A 19,272-nucleotide genomic window follows, 5' to 3' on the forward strand; every position below is an offset into this window, starting at 1 on the left:
TACAGGTAGGAGTTGAGCTAGAGGTTGTCTGCTCATTTGGGGTTGATGCAGTCTAGGGCTCAGTTATGTTGTTGAGCTACTTGCAGCTTTAATGTGTTATCACTTACCAGTTCTACCACTGTAATTCCTATTCTGCTGTGACTGAGAGGTAGAATGTGTTTCCTTCTTCACTGCTAATAGTTAGTATTATTACTTATTCCTTTGCTGCGTTTCAGCTGGCTTGTGGCTGTTTGAACAGCTGACTTCTTTAGAATAAACCGTATTTGGGAATATGTCACCCTAAAATTCTTCAGAGAACAAATTAATGTGCTGTTGAGATTGGGGAATGCATTTGTGCTTACAGTATGTCATTTTTGCTGAGGCTCAATAGAAGGACTTTGTTTTGAGCACTCTAACCTGGTGAACAAGGAGTATAGTGAGAATAATTTCTATGTTTTCTATGTTTAAGTATACCTCTTGTGATACTCAGAGATACCATCATAGTGAGAAGCACTCTGTTTGAATTGAAATGTCTAAACTTGCCCTACAGCTTCAGCCATTTATATGGTATTAGACAATGTAAATAAACTAGTGCTTATTCACTAACATAAATTATAGATAACTGTAAAAGCCTTGGTCAACTGATTTGCTCTGAAAACATGAGCCTTGCTGTCTAAATAAAAGCTTCTGATAATCCTAGTTAATAACTCTCCAAAAAAAGAAAAAGAACTTGTACATAGAGGATAGTGAGTGACACATATACAGTTCAGCTTACAGTCGTGTTAACTGTTAGTAGTAAGTGCTGTAAATCATCAACATGAAAAACCTCTCTAACGGCCTTGCTCTGCATTGACGCTCTTCAGACTTAGTTAAATCCAGGAGAAATATTTTGATGCACGTGAAAATTTCAGAAGGCAGGAAAGATGGGAGGAGGAATTGTGGGTGGCGTTGACAGATACTTGCCTACGCCTCTGTGTGCAGGTTGGTTAAGGTGTTGTAGCCAGTCCCTGTGTTACAAAGACTGCTGAGTTCTGTGAGAAGCTTTGCTAAGCCCTCCGTGTCAACCTCACTGAGAGGGAAGCTTTCATGTGAAAAGCATCCAGGCAAAGAAATGTAAGCTGTGAATAACCGTGATTATTCTAGAACAGATCTTGGGTGAAAGCTGATCATGTTGTCATGAGGGATTGTTTTGTTCTTAGTTTTTTCATTTCTCTTTATTTTGCATTGGTTAGAAGGGGAAGTAGAACTCTGGAAGATTTTCCTTCAAAATCAAGGAATATTGCAGAGAACTGAGGAAACAGAGGGAAGACAGGGTGCAGATGCTTTAAATTACTGCTTTGTGAATTTGAGTGTCCCTCTTGCTCTTTGTTTCAACTACTTTCTCTCCTAGCATTTGTTGTCAGGGAGCTCCAAAGATTGCAGGAGTGGGGAGCATGCTATCCTTTTGTTACCTCAGTAAGGTGACAGAAATACTTGGGTACATTTTCTTGACATAATGCTTAGTGATACACTGTTGATTTAAGCTGTGTTTTCAGCCAGAATCTGTAATGATATGACTTCCTTCAATAAAGGCAAAATGCATGGCGTGCAAGCTGATGCACTTGTTCTATTTCTACAGCGGTTATGTAGAAAATTGTCTTTTCTGTAGTTTAATCTGGGTTGGGGGTCAAGAGCCACTGCCTTTCAAATCCCACCATGATGTCAGAGAGAAGGGCCATTCTCACCACTGGAAGGTTGAGAGAACAGAAGGTTTACTGTGCTGGATCCAAAATCCAGTGCTTTGGTGAGCATTCAAGAAAAGCAGAAATTAAGTGCACTCGAGAAGATGCAACTTTATATTTTGTTTGGAGACTTACCCAAATGTTTATCTTCCGTGAGATGCTTGGAAAGCAGTATTTCTCACAGACATGCAACAGGAAAGGTTTGCCAGCTCCTAATGGCAGTAAACAAAGAAAATGAAAGTTATATTTTGCTGCCACTGGAGAGGAGTGTTCCTGTTCCCTTCTCTTCCTGCGCATCCTCTGCTGCCATTCACTTTGTGCCAGCCAAGCTGCTTGTCAAATCTAAGTTTAATAAAGTTAACAGAAGAATAACCCAGCAAAAACAATGAGCTAATTAAGAGAATAGAAAACTTTTTTTTTTTAATTATTATTTTTATTAATATTTTTTTTAAATGTTCAAACTGAGCTCATTAAGGACCATACATGCTGCAGAAAGAGGGGATGAAGAGAATGCCAGAAAGTTGCTGGGAGGAAGTGGAGGAAGAAAGCAGAGCAAGGGCTGATGAAGAGTGGGATGCCTGTCCTGTTCTTGGCAGTAATAAGCTATTAAATCATCCCAACTGTTGTGTAACTTCACTCTGAGTCTTCAGGTTGGATAATAAAAGCCTAAAATAACAGAAGGAAATAATTATTTAGGCTGCTTCCCAAATTTACAAAACTTTGGTTTGTGTAGTATGAGAAATGTGAACGGACTGTTTAAAAAAAAAACAACCCAAAAACAAAAATCTAATGGGAAAATGACAACATAGAGAGGACTGAATCAGTAGTGTGTAAGGGTAAATTTCTTGGTTTTGTGGAAGAAAAGGTAGCAAGAAAGCATATGTGCAAAATCGGAGACCTTTCTCTGTATTTTCAGTTGACATCTCTGGGCTGCCTTGTTATGCATCTCTTGCCCCAGCCGTGCATCTATGGACCTGCCCTACTTCTTCATATGGCTAATGGGTCTGTGTACTGTATGCTGCAGCAGAGTTCTTTACTTCAGTTTCTGTCTAATTAACATTTCATTTAGACTGGGGAGGCAGTCTGTTTAGTTGTCAAAGTTCCTGCTTCAAAGCTATAGGTTTAACTATTAAAGGGTAGAACAGGATTTCGAGTGATCAAGGGAGATGGTAGAACTGCAGTTTCATAAATATTTCATGGCTTGTAGCAAAGTTTGGTTTTTAAGCTAGAGTACTTTCTTTAGGGACAGTGAGAAAAATCTTTGCTTGGGTACTTTGGGTAAGGCGCAAAGTAACTATTTTTCTCCCAGTACTTTTTAATGTAAGCAAAGCTGTCCTGATGGGACAAACACGAACTTTGAGTCTTGAGGAGCCTTTTCATAATTTTAGGCAGCTTCAGGAAACCCCAAAATTCGGAACTGCTTATATTATATTTAATTTTATTTAATTTTATTTGGCAAGGCATAAAGTGGGATGGCATCGGTTCCTCTTTGCTTCTTCTGAAGTATGTATCTGTTTTGGCTTTCAAAAGCCTGAATTGCTGTTGCCAAGATTCTTCACTTTCTGGCAAAATTACAATGGCAAATGGCTTCCTTTACAAGGTGTAATATTTAGACTAACAGCTTTGCAATTAAGAATGGCAAAGAGAATTATATTCCCTTTTTTTATAAGACCAGATTTTTTAGTATGGAATCGTGGGTGTATTTGGACTTGACTGAAGCGCTTTTGATTGATGATTTATATTTTGAACAGTGCTTTTCATTTTAGTGTGCAACACTCACTTGATATTTTAACTAGAACAATGCGTTGTTTTCGAAGACATATTCAAAGTATTACTCTAGCTAGGCAGCTGCGCTGTATCATAGACTTGCAAATGCGTTTTGGGTGCTTACGTATAACAAAATGTGTGCGCACATGCCACCTTGTGCAAGGGAAATGGGAAGCAATTAGGAAACTTTGCAAGTATTCTTAAATGTTATTTAATACTAATCTCAGTAGGCTATCAGATGTCAATGATAATGTCATTGAATCCTTTGTCGTTGCAGAGCGATGGCGTTCTGGAGTATTTGATGAGGTAATTTTAGAGTATTAGGCAAATAAGATTTTTTTGGAAATAGAAGTTGCCCAAGTACTGGTTTTCTGCATGGGAAAATGAGAGACTGAGTGCAGGGAGGGACCGTGAGAGCTGGGAAAGAAGCAGGCAGGTGCTTGGAGGGATGGGGAAATAAATTTTGAGAAATCTGTTCAGATGCTGTTGGGTTGCCCATGGAAACATAGAAGGTGTGGGGAGACACCTTTAATCTGCATTTGCTGTGCAGGAAAAATGATGACACAATGTCAGAGTGAAAGATGCGTAACAGAGGGAAAGAAGGAAAGATTCTTAACCTTGTTATTAAACCTGAGGTCTTGGAGAAAGGCCTTCAGGTAGGTCAAAACATTAGGCAGTAATGAAGCTTTTTTTCCTCTCCTTCTTCCACAGTAGTTCAGTTGGAGAAAGCAGAATGTGACAAGGAAAAGAAACCAAACACTACATTATCCAAGGTTTGAAAGAGAATAGCATCCAGTAGATTTGTTAAGCTACCCTTTCATAAAAGAACCTAACTCCTGATTTTCAAGAGCTCTGGAGCTTGTCTTGCAACTCTGCCAGGTTGAAATATCTCTTTTTTTTTTTTCCTTACCCTCCTCCTGTTCCTAACAACCACTTGCTGATTAGTTGTTTGTGGGTTTTTGTTTTTGTTTTTGTTTTTTTTTTTTAATTATTTTTCTCTCGAATTTAAAGACTTTGACAGATGGCACATGTAGAACCTGGAAACCTTCCTGGGTTGGCAGTGACCGTACTGTTGCCATCTCCCTGTTGTGTGGCTGTAGGTGTGTGGGCTCTGTGCTTCCCGAGATGCCATTCCCTTTGCTGAGAATATGTAAGGAGCAAGTGACAGATCAGAAAGCATAGCCTGGTGACAAGCATAATTTCTAGTTAGTAGGTAACTTAATCTGCTGGTTTGCCAAATAACTTTAATGCAAGTAGAAGCAACACATAGCATTAAATCTCCAGGATACGTACCTGTGTGAATATCAATCTTTGTTTACATTATGCGATTTAGTTTAATACTTTTGAGAGACTGAGATGTTGTGCCTCACAATAGACTATTCTTTAGACTGGTGCATATCATGTTGGAAGTGAATCTTCTCTTACCCCTTGAAACTAGGTGTATCCTGACTGTATATTGTTCAGGGCTACTGTCCATGGAGGACCTTCTTGGCTGTTGAGGTGCCGTCTCGGCACGTGAAGTCACTTGGTTTTCAGTGTGCACAAATTGTCTGGGTTTATGCTGCGTGACTCTTGTTTTACGTTCATGAATGTACTGAATTTTGGGACAGTAATTGACTGCAAAGCTGGTTTTCTACTTAAGAGCCTTTGGAATTTCCCTCCCCCATCTACTGCATCTAAAGGGCAGAAAACTGGCACATGAATATCTTTTTTCCTTTTTGTGCTGTTTAATGTGCATGGGAGAACATGTGAATCTGTGTATGGGCTAAAAATCACGTTTAAAGACAACAAAAAGAAGAGTTGGTTATTTTTTAATCCATTTTTTAATCCATTTTTTTTTAATCAACTGAACATGTGAATTGATGCAAAGTTCTTTTCCTATAAAATATTACATATTAATCTCGTGCTACAGTAAGGCCTCAGATCTCAAAGGTGAGCAAAGGCTTTTTGTATTAGTAGGGCAAGACTACTTTGATAAACTGCTTTTAGACAGACAAAAGAGATGCGATCTTAAATCAGTGTTAATGTATCACTGACAAGGAATGATATCATCTAAAGATTATTGCTTTCCTCTGTTTCTGTGGTGTTAACAAGTGAGTACTGAAGAATGTAGCAGTGAAGCAAATAGGTCTTGATAAATTATGCAGTCTTGACTTGAGCTATTGTTTGAGGTAATTGATGATCTTCCACTGCTGTAATGGAGCTGTAGCATAAACTGCAGCACACCCTAGAGCAGACAAATTGGTCTGGTATTGTTTAGGAACGTATTTAATCTCTCTTGCTGTAAGTGAATCAGCGGCTTTTGCTGAAACATCAAGATAAAGCCCCATCATCAGCCCCAAAAAATCTACAGCTGGATTTACAACAGTCCTGACTTCCCGTTCTCTAAATACCGAAGTAATCAATAAATGTAAAATTATTGCATGCAAGGCTGAATTCTTTTCCTACATCACTTTATGTAAAGTTTATTCAGTCTTTGTGGGTTCAGAGGCTAGTAATACAATTCTCTGTTCTTATTGTACTGTACTAACTACAGAGCAGTTAATCTAGTGGCTTGCCTAATTTCACTTTAGAGGTACTTAGAAGACAGTATTCCCAACATTAAAAGGTTGTTTTAGTTGTTTGGTTTTTTTTGTTTTGTTTTTGTTTCTATGCTCAGCCAAGATTTAAAGGGTTTCTGTGAATCTCTGTTTAAGTTTTCCAGGACTTACTAGAAGAAAGAGGGAAATCTCGCCCTGAAAATGAAATCTTCAGTTCCCTTTTAAGAGGTGTGCAGTAGGAGCTAGGGGGCTGTACACCAACCACTGTGTTTAGAGGCTTGTATGATGAAAGGTCCTAGCAACAAGCTGGCCTGATCTCTACAGAATTGTGTGGTTTGAGGTAGTCTGTCCCTTCCCCCCCCCCCCCCCCCCGCCCCCCACCCCAAAACAGACAAACAATCAAACAAACAAACACCAAGAACTACAAATGAATTCAGTAAGATTTTAGTCTTAAACTTAAGTAAATGGTATGGACAAAGTATCTTGAATAAACAACTTGATTTATGCATATTGAATTACTTGCTATTGCCAGAAAATGCTTTCTGCCAAGGCAATAGGCTGTAGAAACTGACCCCAGAAAGTTAGTGCCTCAGGAAAACCTCAGAAGCACAGTAGCTTCTTCCTGGAAAGAAGCTCCCTGAAGTGCATCTGCCTTTCTGAAGGGCAGGGAGGCTGCCATATCTCAGCCAAATCTATCCTGGAGCTAGATAGAATAGAGCTGTCTCAATGAGGGCATGGTTTTCTTGAGCCAAAGGCTACACCTCCTCTTGGAGCAGATTTCCCAAGGTCTTTTACCTTTGTTCATGACTTCACTGTCACATAAATCTTCCCAAGAGCTTTGGTTTGGTAATAGTTCATGCCTACTGGAGAGCTGTAAACTTGGTCTGTTGTTGTGAGGACATAGTTGATAATTGTAATAGTGAACTAGACAAAACAGTGCTAGTGGTTGAAGCAAAAGTTCTGTATCTGCTTTGCAGTCTCTTTTCTTGCTTCCACCTATTTTATCTTCGGAAGTGAAGTAGCTTGGCTGACATCGCAGGGATATATTACCCTGAATAAAGCTGATTGGGAGAGACATTGGGAGCAGCAAATACTATTTAACATATATGCTTTTGTTTAGCTTTTTTCCTTTCTATACATGCAGTGGCCTTATTTATTTTAGTGCTTTTTTTTTTTTTTTAAATTAGTTTTTATTTCTTTAGTCATATGCACCTTTAAATATGTAGAATTCAAATTGTTTCTGAGAGTAGAGGTGTTGCTTAAAAGAAATACTGCTTAGCTTATCAAGTTGCTGTTAATAATCACTTGGAGAAGGAAATGCAAGTCTTAAATGCAAATTTACATGGAAGACTTGACTGTACAACATGAGAATGAAGCTGCAGGGGAAAAGACATGCTGGAGAGGGTAAAGGGGAAAGGTTGAATAGCTAGATGTTGAATGCTAATGCACAGGGGTTTGTTGTGTTAAGTACCAGATTTGAACCTTTTTTTTTCCCCACAAATGAGAATGTAGCATTGGCTGGTAAGTTCCAGACTTATGGTGGCTTGGGTCTGTGTGAGATGTGTGGCTTTCTCTGTTCTGTAGATCATGGAAATAGAGGATCCATCCAGCCTGGGAACAGTGTCGTATGTCCTTTTCCTATCATGAAATATCAATTTGAATATGTTTTCTAGGCTACAGATAGCAAACTTGCAGATTTGCTACTTGATGCAAATCCTTGTCGCCTCATCTTGCTCTTCTCGGTCTTCCCCCTCCAACTGTTTTCAATAATAAGTTGATGTGATGTCTTCAGTATGGTTTCTGACAGTTTGTTTGTACTCTGCAGGTCCTGCGAAGCACTAGATGTAATTTGAAGAAAATTTGAAGGAACAAATGGCTTTAGCTGGCTGCCCAGACTCCTTTTTACATCTTCCTTATCGGATAGTAAGTTATGAAATTGCTTGTTCATGTCAGCTTGTGGCATCATATTGCTATGTGCCAGTGATTGATTGTGCATTCAGACGTTTCATCGAACTGCTAATAGCTGTCTGGCGGTTCTCTGGGTTTTGCTAAGATTTAGTAGCAGAGCCTCTGTTACCATCCTGTATTTAAGTCCTGCTGGAAAAAATTGGGTCACTAACACATAATAAGTTGGGTCACTGGTTAAGACTTGATAACTTGTCTTCAAAATAGTTGGCTCATATTTGAAAGAAGGCACTTGGACTTCGCTCTCCGATGTCCTCTGCTCCTCCTTGCACCCCCCAAAAAAACAAAAGAAAAACAATAAACAGCAGTACTGATGAAATGCCTTGCACCAAAAAGGATTCATTTGCTGAATGCTGTATTTGTAGAAACAAAGGTAGAGATTTTTATACTTGGTCATGTCTTATGTTTGTGCTGTATCTAAGCAGCCAATATGGCATATTATAAAGAGCATTAAATTAAAAATGAACAAACAAACAAAAAAAACCCCACCTCAATTCAAAGGTCCCAGGCAAAAATGCACGCAAGTTCTCATGGCTTTTTTTGTGTGTGTTTTCTCCAGGCAGTTGTGGTTGGTATAATGCATGCTTTGTAATTTTTATGGAACTGCAAATCTGTTATTTCAGGCATGACCTGTTTTTTGCCCTTTTTTCTCTAGTTATCATACAGTGCTTACTACCCTAAGGATTCAGTTATGAATTTGGGCCCTGCAGATACATAAATGATTAAACAGAGTATACTACAATATAGAAACTTTTTCTCTTTGTCCCAAGTGAAGCATTACTAATAGTGATTACTAGTCATGCTGCATATCTGAGGAAAAAAAAAAAAAAAAATCCTCAACAGGGTACTCATCTGTTTCGTAATATGCCAACTAACAACTTTTTCCCAACAGGAAACTTCAAATTTATTAACTAATTACTATTAGTCGCTAATTATACTAATGTTGGTATATGCTGAGTTGTCAGCTGAACGTACCTGAAAACTTTTCCTGGTAGCATGAGAAATGTAACAATTCCTGTATAACTGCTAGAATGCAGTTCAAGAAATCAGGTGTTCTGCAAATCCATTGTTATGCACATAGGTGTAATTTAAAAAGGCTACATGAATAGATGGACTTCATAAACTTGATGCTCTTTGAAATTAAACTACCAATTCATCTAGAGCATCACCTGAATCATGATTGTAGGCTGAGGAAAAGAAGAACTTTGTGAGAGGAATGTGACATTTGTAGGCAGTGTAGGCAGTTGTTTTTGAGCTGTGTATTTCTTCCTGGATGTTAAGCTTTCTCACAAAAACAGTATGTTTAGTACCCCTGTTCAACAGCCTTGAGGTACATCAAAGGGCTGTTAGTTCATGACAAGTAAGAATGTGAATTTCCCTTGCTTTTCCAAACCCTATGGATAATCGGCTTTAGTCTAGGGCAGCTTAGAGACTGGAAGTCTCAAAGTGACATGGGCTACTTAATATGGTGGGAAAGTGACTCCCTGTTAATTAGTATTTTTGGTCATAGCTTATTTTGCGTTAGCTATCTCGAGTGCTTGTTACAGGTTTAAAGATGAACTTTGGAGGCCCGTTCAATACTATCACGCCTTCGGTCAGAAGTTAAGTTCACATGAAAAAAAGTAGACATCTGTTTTTCCACCCCTACTAGACCTGACTTAAAAGCTTTCATCAACTTATCTTTCAAACTTGGCTGCAGTGCCAGTTTTGTGTTGGTAAAGGGCTGAAAGAAGGTTAAAGTAAATATGCTATAGATTAGAGTGTGAAGAGTATTCTATCTTTTTGGAGTACGTTTTCTGACTTAATAAGAATGGAGGCCTATACGAAACACTTCTCCAGAGCCCCTGAGGTTGGGATCTTATAGCTGCAACTTCAATATTTAGAATAAATTGACACATTTGAGTTTGGGTTTACGTTTAAAACAGATGGCAAAAGAACTGAGAGCAGCCTGGCTACAAAATGCCCTTTAGGATGGCCTATTGCTGAGCTACCTCTACCCTCTTTTTCTTATTTTTGGGGAGAGAGGAAGGATATGCATCTCTTGACCTCTGTATTGGGCTCTTCATATGCAATGTTTCTTGCTTTTTGAAGCCTTAAGTTCTTCTTTAAGAGCTTATTTTATTTATATATATATATATATTTAGTTTTCTCAGGAGTTAGCACATAAACCAGTTTTACTGTGTGTATTCTCCTAGAAACAATCTCTAGCTTTGTGGAAAAAATCAATACTACCTTTTAGTGGCTTTCAGGAGCCCCTTCCAAATTCTCCAACTCTTCAATAAAAATCCGGCAGTGAGAATTGGCAGTGTTTGTCTTCTGTTCCTGGAAATTCAGAACATAGTCCCAGAATTTCTCAGAAAAAAATGGGATGATTTACTGTGTTTCCGTTCTTTTGCAATCTGTAGTCACAACAGTATTTATGTGCAGTGACTTGAACTCTTGGGGAAGATTTAGTTCTTTAACCCTTTGATGCGTTAATTGTACAAGTCTTAGTGACATAAATGGCAAAATGATGTTTTTCTTAGCTTCTAAAGATAAAATTCTAGGCATGAGGGAATTAGGTGTTCATCTTCTATTTTCTCCCTTCTGTTTATTTTCTCATAACCATGATGCTGTATTGACTTTCTGAATAATTAAGCTCCATAGAGTTTGGTTTTTGAGAACTGAATTCTTACTAGAGAAGAGACTTCTTCACATTGTACTCTATGTCTAGCTTTGCATAAAATGCACTACAAGTGCTTGCTCACAAAATAGAAAAGAATGGAAATTGTTTTTTACTCACATTTACAGCCTGATGGATTCAGGATTGGTCCAGTTGATCATAGTATTGCATGTTATGCTTGGGAAGCTTTGTGCCCTTCAAGATCAGGGAAATAAGCACTTAGTAGAAGTAATCAGAGTCTAACTAGTGTAATAAAAGCTTCCTCCTCTGTGCCGTTAGAATTGGAGTTGTGAAGAAAATTAATTGCTGTTAATACAACAGAGTTACACTTTGCCTTGAGCTGGATGTACAATGAAGTACAAGTTCTCTTGTTTTAGTAGGGCAGTTTTGACTCTTGTTTTCTGTGAAATCATACACTGAATTGAAAAGTATTTTTGGAGATTGTGTGGTCAAAGTCTGCAGCATCTTGAAGCAGCCTTGCAAAACAGATATAAACTCATCCCTGTGAATTGTGGGGCTTGGAGGTTATTTACTTTGATTAGGCGATTAAAGAGGGTATCTGTTTTAGCAGAAAGAAAGATAATCATATAATCATAGAATGGCTTTGGTTGGAAAGGATCTCAAGGATTATCAAGTTCCAAGCCCTCTGCCACAGACAGGTTTGCCAGCCGCTAGATCACATACTAAATCAGATTGCCCAGGGCCCCATCCAACCTGGCGTCAAACATCTCCAGTCATGGAGCATCAACAACCTCTCTGGGCAATCTGTTCCAGCACCTCCCCACTCTCTCAGTAAAAATCTTCCCCTGACACCTAATCTGGATCTCCCTTTCCCTTTTGTTTTGTTTCTATATACCCATGTAAAAAGTTGATTTCCCTCATGTTCATATACTGCCTTTAAACACTGGAAAGCCACAGTGAGTTCTCCCAACAGCCTTTCTTCATAGGAGTGGTGCTCCAGCCCTTGGATTGTCTTCACGACCCTCCTCTGGACCCTCTACAAAGGTTTCATATTTTTCCTGTTTTGTGGACCTCAGACTTTGACATGGTACTCCAGCTGGAGCCTCACGAGAGCAGAGGAGAGAGGGACAACCAGCTCCCTGCCTCTGATGGCCACCCTTCTTCTGAGGGAGACCAGGGTACCATTGACCTTCTGCACTGCAAGTGTGCATTTCTGGCTCATGTTAAACTTATCATCAGCCAGGACCCTTAAGTCCTTCTCACCATGGCTACTCTCAAGAAGTTCTTCTCCTAGTTTGTATGCATGTCTGGGGTTACCACTTGTTACTGGCCTCCACCCAGACATAGAGCCATTGACCACAGCTCTGACTGTGACCTTCAAACCAATTCCTTATCCACCAAGTAGTCTATCCTTGAAATTCGTGTATCTCTGGTTTAGAGATAAGGATGTGGTGAGGGACAATGTCAAAGGCCTTGCAGAAGTCCAGGTAGATTATATCAGTTGCCTTTCCTTTTTCTGTTGATGCTGTCACTCCATCATAGAAGGCCACTGTATTGGTCAGGCATGACCTGTCCTTGGTGAAGCCATGCTGACTGTCTTGGTGTACTGCTAATCCCTCGTGTGCTTCCAGGAGAATTCATTCCATGATCTTCCCAGGCACAGAGGTGAAGCTTATCAGCTTGTAGTTCACTGGATCGTCCTTCCTCCCTTTTGTGTTAATGCTAAGTGATGTTTCCCTATTTCCAGTCCCCAGGGACTTCATTGGACTGCTGTAACTTTTCAAATATGATGGAGGGCGTCTCAGCAGCTACATCAGTCAGCTCACTTAGGACCGTGGGATGCGTGTCATCTGGCCTCTTGGACTTGTAAACATTCAGTCTCTTGAGTTGGTCTCAGACTTTGTGGGGGGGGGGGAGGGGAGGGAGGAAGAAGGGGAAGAGAGAGGGAACTGATGGTTTGCTCTTCCAATTTCCATCTAGGGGTTCAGCAATGTGAGAAACCTGACTGACAGTGAAGATGGAGGCAAAGAACTCATTTAGTACCTCAGGCTTCTCTATATCTGTTGTATCCAGTTCTCCTTTCCCATTTAGCAGTAGAGACATGCTCGCTTTGGCCTGTTTCTTCTGACATATGTACGTGTAGCACTCCTTCTTGTTGTTTTTAACATCCCTCACCGAGTTCAATTCCATCTGTGCCTTGACCTTCCTAATCCCATCTCTGCAAGTCCAGTCCCTGTATTCTTCCCAGGTTATGTGATGTACCTCTGTACCACCAAATTACCTTGGTAGATACCAGAAACCTAATGTGTGTGTGACATAGTCTCATCTCTGCTACTTTAGGATAGAATAGTCTGATATTTAGTATCAGTATAGGTGTATTCACTCTTCTTATGTGAATAAAATGTCTTCATCCCTTTGTTAGAAAGCATGAAAAATCATTTGCAGAGCTTGTGTCCACGTCTTCTGAAAACCTATGAGGGCAGAGTTGTCAAGAGGAATGTTTTGCCCCGATGTCTGCCTGACACTGGAAAAACCTTCATTTATTAAGTGTCAAAGTGCCTAGAGAGAGTATGCAGATATTCTTTCCTACAATTTTTAAGATTCAGAATAGTGGTTTAATTTACCCTCTTTGGGCTTAAAAGTACAAGAGTTTGATCCAGAATTTTTTTGTGTGTGTCAACAGGGCAATGTAGATCAACCAGAGTGCACAAACAGGCTTTCAAAGTACTTGGTTGTGGCTGAGTGAAAAAACACCAGTGGCATTATTGAATTGCACCCTTCTACATAGAGTATGAAGAAATAAAGCTGAAATGTTGCTACTGCCAATGTAAGAAGTCATCAGATTTCTGAAATATGGTGTCAGTCAACAGTTATTTTGCTGATGATGCTCTTGTTTTAACAGTTTACATGGTGTATGTGGTGTATAGGGTTGACGGACTGCAGCAGACGTAAAGTACAAAGCGGTGAGAACATTAGTGAATGTTTTAACAGGATGTGTTGCCTCCAATATGAAGTTATGAAAACTGTCTCGCCAAGTGCAGATTGCAAATGTCTTTAACAGATAGAGTTGAAACTACTGAGTAGATTTTGTTGAAGAGCAACTGGAGCTGGATTTCTAGCCTTGGTCTACATTTTTGTTGGAAAGGTCTGTTAAAAGAATTGTCCCAGAAGCATTTTTTTTTTCCACTGACGTGGAAATTCAAGTGTGATATGCATGTGATCAGAATATACGAGGCAAAAGAAAGTCACAGAAATGTGTATTCTCCTTTGAAGCTTTTATAAAACTAGGTGGCTTTTCTTCTTAAATGTCCATCAGCTACTTCTTCTTTTAGTCATCAATTTTAGTTGGAAAAAAACCTGTACTTAACTGTTAGCACTTCTGCTTTTGTGTTCTAGTTTACACAGAAGTTGCTCAGCAAAACAAGACTTTCTTTAAAAAAAAGTTAGATGTTAACAAGAAAGTTCAGCACGTTAGATCCAGGGTTCATTATAATTATTTTCAACTCACCAAGAAAAAAAAGACTCAAAGCATTCTAATGGTCAAGCATCCCTCCTATGTACTACTGACATTACTACTTAAAGCAGTAAGGAAACAATCTAGATATTGGAAATCATGTGAGGAAATAACAGATAAAGAAGCTTAATTTTGTATCTTTCTATTAATGGTTTTATACTTATGCTTGGATAGTAGTAGGTAGATTCTATCTTTTAAATCCTCTTACATCATTTTATATGAACAGCCTCTGAGATTTATCTCTAGATTAAGCTCTAGTGTTTAAATCTCCAGAGTTTTTCTCAAGAGTCTCTTTGTCAGGCTCCTGGTATAGTAAGTCAGATTTAAAGTGCATTCACAACTGTTGGAAGATGTCTCCTTTATGCCATTCTTTTCCATTCAAATGTATGTAATTCACATGCTTGTTTATTTTTAGAAAGTCTCATAGCTACAGTCAAAAATTGATGACATAACTTCTAGGGAAAACTTAAACTTGCAAGACTACTTGGCAAGAAAATTTCCAGTTGTGTGAATGACAAGAAAATCATCAGAACTTGTCAGTATGGATTTACAAAGGGAAAATCATACTTAACTAACTTAATACAAGCATATGATAAAATGACCGGGCTGGTGTTTGAGGGGAGAGCAGTTAATATAATTTACCTAGACTCAGTAAAGCTTTCAACGCTCTCTCCTGGAAGTTAGTCATAGAGAATTTGTTGATGCATGAGTCAGATGAGTATGCAATGAGGCAGACTGAAAAATATCTGAATGGCTGGTCACAGAAGGCAGTGGTCAGTGGCATGAAGTCTTGCTGGAGAAGAGTAATGAGTGGAGTACCCCAAGGGTCACTACTGAGCCCAGTCCAGTTCAGTGTCTCCACTAGTGATCTGGACTGTGGGGCAAAGTATACCTTAAACGGGTTTGATGACACAAAGCCACGAGGTGTGGCTGATTCACCAGAGGGCCTTGCTGCCATTCAGAGAGACCTGGGCTGAAGAGATGGGCTGACAGAACCTCAGGAGATTCAGCAAGGGGAAGAGCAAAGTCCTGCACCTGGAGAGGAACAATACTCTTTTTGAAGAGGAAATATTGAATCTATCTATTTAAGATAGCTATGGTATAAGCATATGCAGGTTAATAACAACTCAAAATGCGAGAGAGAAGTTGATGTAAGATGGCTTCATACTTCAAAAATCTGTGTGCATAAAGCATAATTGAAATATTTAAAATTGACTTTACTGTAGTCAACTGGAATTACTTGAGTGATATTTGGGGAGAGTTGTTTTTAATGAACTTTTCTTCTGCAGATGTTCTGTGCTCCACTTATGAGGAAACAATAACTGCTGGAGACGACTTTATTTTTTTAAGAGGAATATCAGATTCCTGTGCATTTGGAGCTGTCACTTTTCAAAGAAAATGCTGTGGCTCAGATAATTCTGAGTGTTACTGTCCATGCCAGTTGGCTCTGACAAGCCATTTTTTGTCCTTGGTAAAGAACAGATATAATGTTGTGTTATACACAAGTATTTCTAAGAAATATATCTAGATGCAGACCTTGCTAAAAGTTATACCCAACAGATTTTTCTTGCCTTACACAGTCTAAAGGGAAACTGATCAAAGGAAGGATATTATTTCGTAAGCACTTATGCAATGGTGTTTTCCAGCCTAAAACAAAACTAACTAAACAACAACAACAAAAACCAAGCGAACAGAAACCCTTAATTCTGCGTGAAGTGTAACAAATTTGAGAGCAGAATTTTTCTATTTCTAAAACACAACTCTGGGTTAAATTTCCAAAGGTTATTGTTAATAGAGTGTCTTATGGCAGAGCTCATTTTGAATCTGTGCTTGCAGACCATCTCATTGTTAACTCTTAGTTCCCACAAAACTGCCATTTTAACAGGTTCTTTTCATTTCTAGCATTACAAGTATGTTCCTTACATGGAGAACACAAAATTGAACTAGGACTTCCTTTCTTGTTCTGGAGGAATTGGCTTTGCATTTCCAAGATGGAATTTTACCAAATTGCTTGGCTTTCAGGGAACCTTCACGTAGAAAGTAGCAAGTTATTGGTATTAATGGCCTTTCATGCTAGATAGTATTGATATTTTAATCTGAAGCCTTATGATACAGTGTTTTCTTTCTTGTCTTGAGTGAACAGCAAGCAATCAAATGTAGATCACAAATGTTAGCAAAGCTCTCAAGCATTACTGCTATTTTAAGATAGCTTTGGCTTGTGTACTATTGGTAAGATCAGCGTGCATGTTTGAAATTCTAGCCTCTACAGTGAAAAGACAAGCCCTCAGAAACAGCCAGTTGTTTTGGAGTGTACTTGTCCTTTGCAAACTGAGTGTTAAACAATGGCTTAAGACTCTACTACACACTGGCTGTAGCTCTTGATGTCTTACACGCTGGTTCCATTTTTTGACATAATTTTGGCAAGTAGGGAGAACCTGGCAGTCCTTCATGCTAGAGGCCTAAGCTTTAATAAAGCGCTTTAGTTATTAGCACAAGTAAATAGTTGTCCATTTGTGCTTCATTAATGCATATTAGTCATACAGTAAATACTGTCATTCTGGCAAGTTCCCCAGAATGCCGAATACTTCTGCCCAGTTCAGGAGGGGGTTTCTAACAAAGTGGTATTGGCACCTTTCTTGGAGAAGTTCTTGAAGCTATTAGTGTAGGAGTGTGACAGGCTGCTATTTCAGCTCACAGGGGTTTCTTTAAAACTGATACTTCAGTGGAGGCAAAGAAGTGTTTGTGTTTAATCTTCAACTGTTGTAGTGGATCCTTCTCAAGTTCATGGTTACCTTTTCTACAGTTTTCAGCTGTAGCTTGGGTATATTGCTTTGAAAAGTACAAATGAAACACTTCTCTAATTAAAGTAATGAAATATTCTGCAAGACTGACCAATCTTGTGACATTTTAGCTATATATTTGAAGAACCCAGCAAGTGCAATGACACGAGAAACTCAAAATGTAGCACAATGTGTGGTTTGTCTCTGCAGTCATCAGATTTCTCCTCTGATCACAGTGGTTTTAATTTTATATATTTATTTAAGGTGAGAGACCATCCTCACAGTGATATTGGGTCACTTGCTTAGCACCTTTCAATGCATCCTGTCTGGTCACATGGACTTGGTCCAGTTAGCTTGTGCCATCTGTAGCTTTCTTTTGGTGTGAAGGTTCACTCCCTCAGATACAGACACTGCTTGCAGATCTGGGAGACATGGGGGCAAACCTCAGTAGGAAAATGTGAGACAAAGATACCACGGATCTCTTGTGTCCTCAGCTGCTGTGTCCCATCCATAACTGAGTACTAAGTAGGCTAATTCTAGCCGTCCTTTTTTTCTTGCTTACCTATAGAAGCATTCCTTGTTGTTACTGCCATCTTTTGCTAGCTTCAGCTCTTCTGCTTGGATAATCTCTTGATATTCCTTATGCTTTGATCTTTGCATTTCAGCATTTGAGCTGAGGCAGGAGTTCCCTGTCCACTAACTGGCTTTCTGCCATTCCCCTGTAACTTTCTGCATGCTGTTCTTGTGCTTTGAGAAGGCTGTTCTTGGAGATCAGCTTGTTCTCTTGGGACCTGTGGACTTTCAGGGCAGTCTCCCATGGGAACCTGGCAAGCAGGTCCTTGAGCAAGCCAAAAACTGCTTTCTTGCAGTCCGGGACTGAAATTCTGCTAGTAGTCTTACTCCCTTCATCTGAGAATGCTATTGGGCTGCCATCAACTTCTTCCTCCAAGTGGTTGTTCTCTGCCTGTGAGTCAGCTTTGTTAGCTTGTTGGTACAGCAGTGTGCTTCTCTGGTTGCCCTGTTGATCGCTTGTGTAGTGAAGTTATTTTCAGCCCATACCAGAAATCTTTCCAGTGTGCAGTGGTATTTGCATGTGGAACTGCACTGTTTGCTCGTAAGTGGGTGAAAAATGTGATTTAGCTGACCTGTCTCCAGTCATCCCCTCTATCTGGCTGCAAAAATGAACGTATTTTGGCTTGGGTGAGGCAGGTACTATCAACTTTCAATTTCTCCAAGATGGTGCAGGCTTCTTGGAAGCAACCATTGAGATGGGAAACATGAACATGAGAGAAGCAAAAGAAGAACGTAAGGGCCCATGGCCTAGGTGCCTCCTTGCCCACTGATGTCCTTTGTGGCTACCCAGCCAAGTATTTCATAGACTGGCTTGAATTGAAAGGGATCACCTAGTTTTACCTATCCCTCCCATGGGAAGGGCTGCCACCCACTAGACCAGGCTACCCAGAGCCCCATCCAACCTGGTCTTGAGTGCCTCCAGGGTTGGGGCACCCACAGCTTTCTCTGTGCCAGTGCCACTCTGCCTTCTGAGTAAAGAATTTCCTCCTAACATCTAATCTGAAACTCCCTTCTTATAGGTTAAAGCCATTCTTCCTTGTCCTTGTTTTGGTACTCAGTCTCTAATCACAGCATGCTGCTACCTTCTTTGGTACTTACCTTCTTTTCCAGAGTTTAGATTGAAGCAGGCTCTCTCCACACTGCCTTTTCTGAGGATGTACTGCCAGCCATATCTCCCCTGACTCAGCCTGGGGGCAGCATGGGGAATCTATTCCTTGCTAAGTGCTTTGTGAGCCTTGGCACTGAAGGTTCTGAGATTTAAAGTAAAGAAGTAATAAGAAGTTAGAACTCCTTATGAACTTGGGGTTTTTCGAACTGAGTACTATCTTCAATGTGTGAGATGGTCATTTCATATGTTTTGTAGCTGGAGGCACTTGCAGAGCTTGTTCTCTGAGATGAATATGAGTTATAACTTTGAAGTGCCCATTTCTCTACTTCTGACCAAATGGAATAGGCTAGTGTGTTGTAAGTTCACTGAGAGAAGTACCTTCCTGCATGCACGCTGATGAAACGTCTCCATAGAGTATTTCTTTTTTCTGGCATGAGCAAATGGTTACCCAAGAGTGCTAAGCATCTCCTGAAAAAGACATCCTTTGTGTTCTTGTTTTTCCGGAGTTCTTTATGTCCTCAAAATTGTGATAAACTGCTGGTAGTTGAATGTGAATTGGCTGGATAGTTTAGTCACAAACCATAACTGCTATGCTGGATGAGAGTACGTTGGAAAAATAGTTTTCTGACAGCATGTCTTTTAGAGTATGGCTTGCCCTGTGGATTAAAATAAACTCAAACCCACAAGACCAGAAACTTTTCA

The 19,272-nt window shown here is 39.6% G+C and overlaps 1 protein-coding gene across 5 annotated transcripts in view; it reads left to right on the plus strand.

Moving 5' to 3' along the window:
• The window catches only part of GRB10 (growth factor receptor bound protein 10), a 137,782-nt gene that overhangs the window by 25,046 nt on the left and 93,464 nt on the right, over positions 1-19,272 (plus strand). For all 5 annotated transcript variants that reach the window (XM_072329960.1, XM_072329962.1, XM_072329959.1 and 2 more), the window contains one exon: positions 7,833-7,930. In XM_072329960.1, the coding sequence (XP_072186061.1) occupies positions 7,880-7,930 (51 nt within the window). In that variant the 5' untranslated portion in view covers positions 7,833-7,879. The remainder of the gene's footprint in view (positions 1-7,832; positions 7,931-19,272) is intronic.

The sequence above is a fragment of the Excalfactoria chinensis genome, chromosome 2 (genome assembly GCF_039878825.1).
Source record: "Excalfactoria chinensis isolate bCotChi1 chromosome 2, bCotChi1.hap2, whole genome shotgun sequence".
Taxonomy (NCBI): Eukaryota; Metazoa; Chordata; class Aves; order Galliformes; family Phasianidae; genus Excalfactoria; species Excalfactoria chinensis.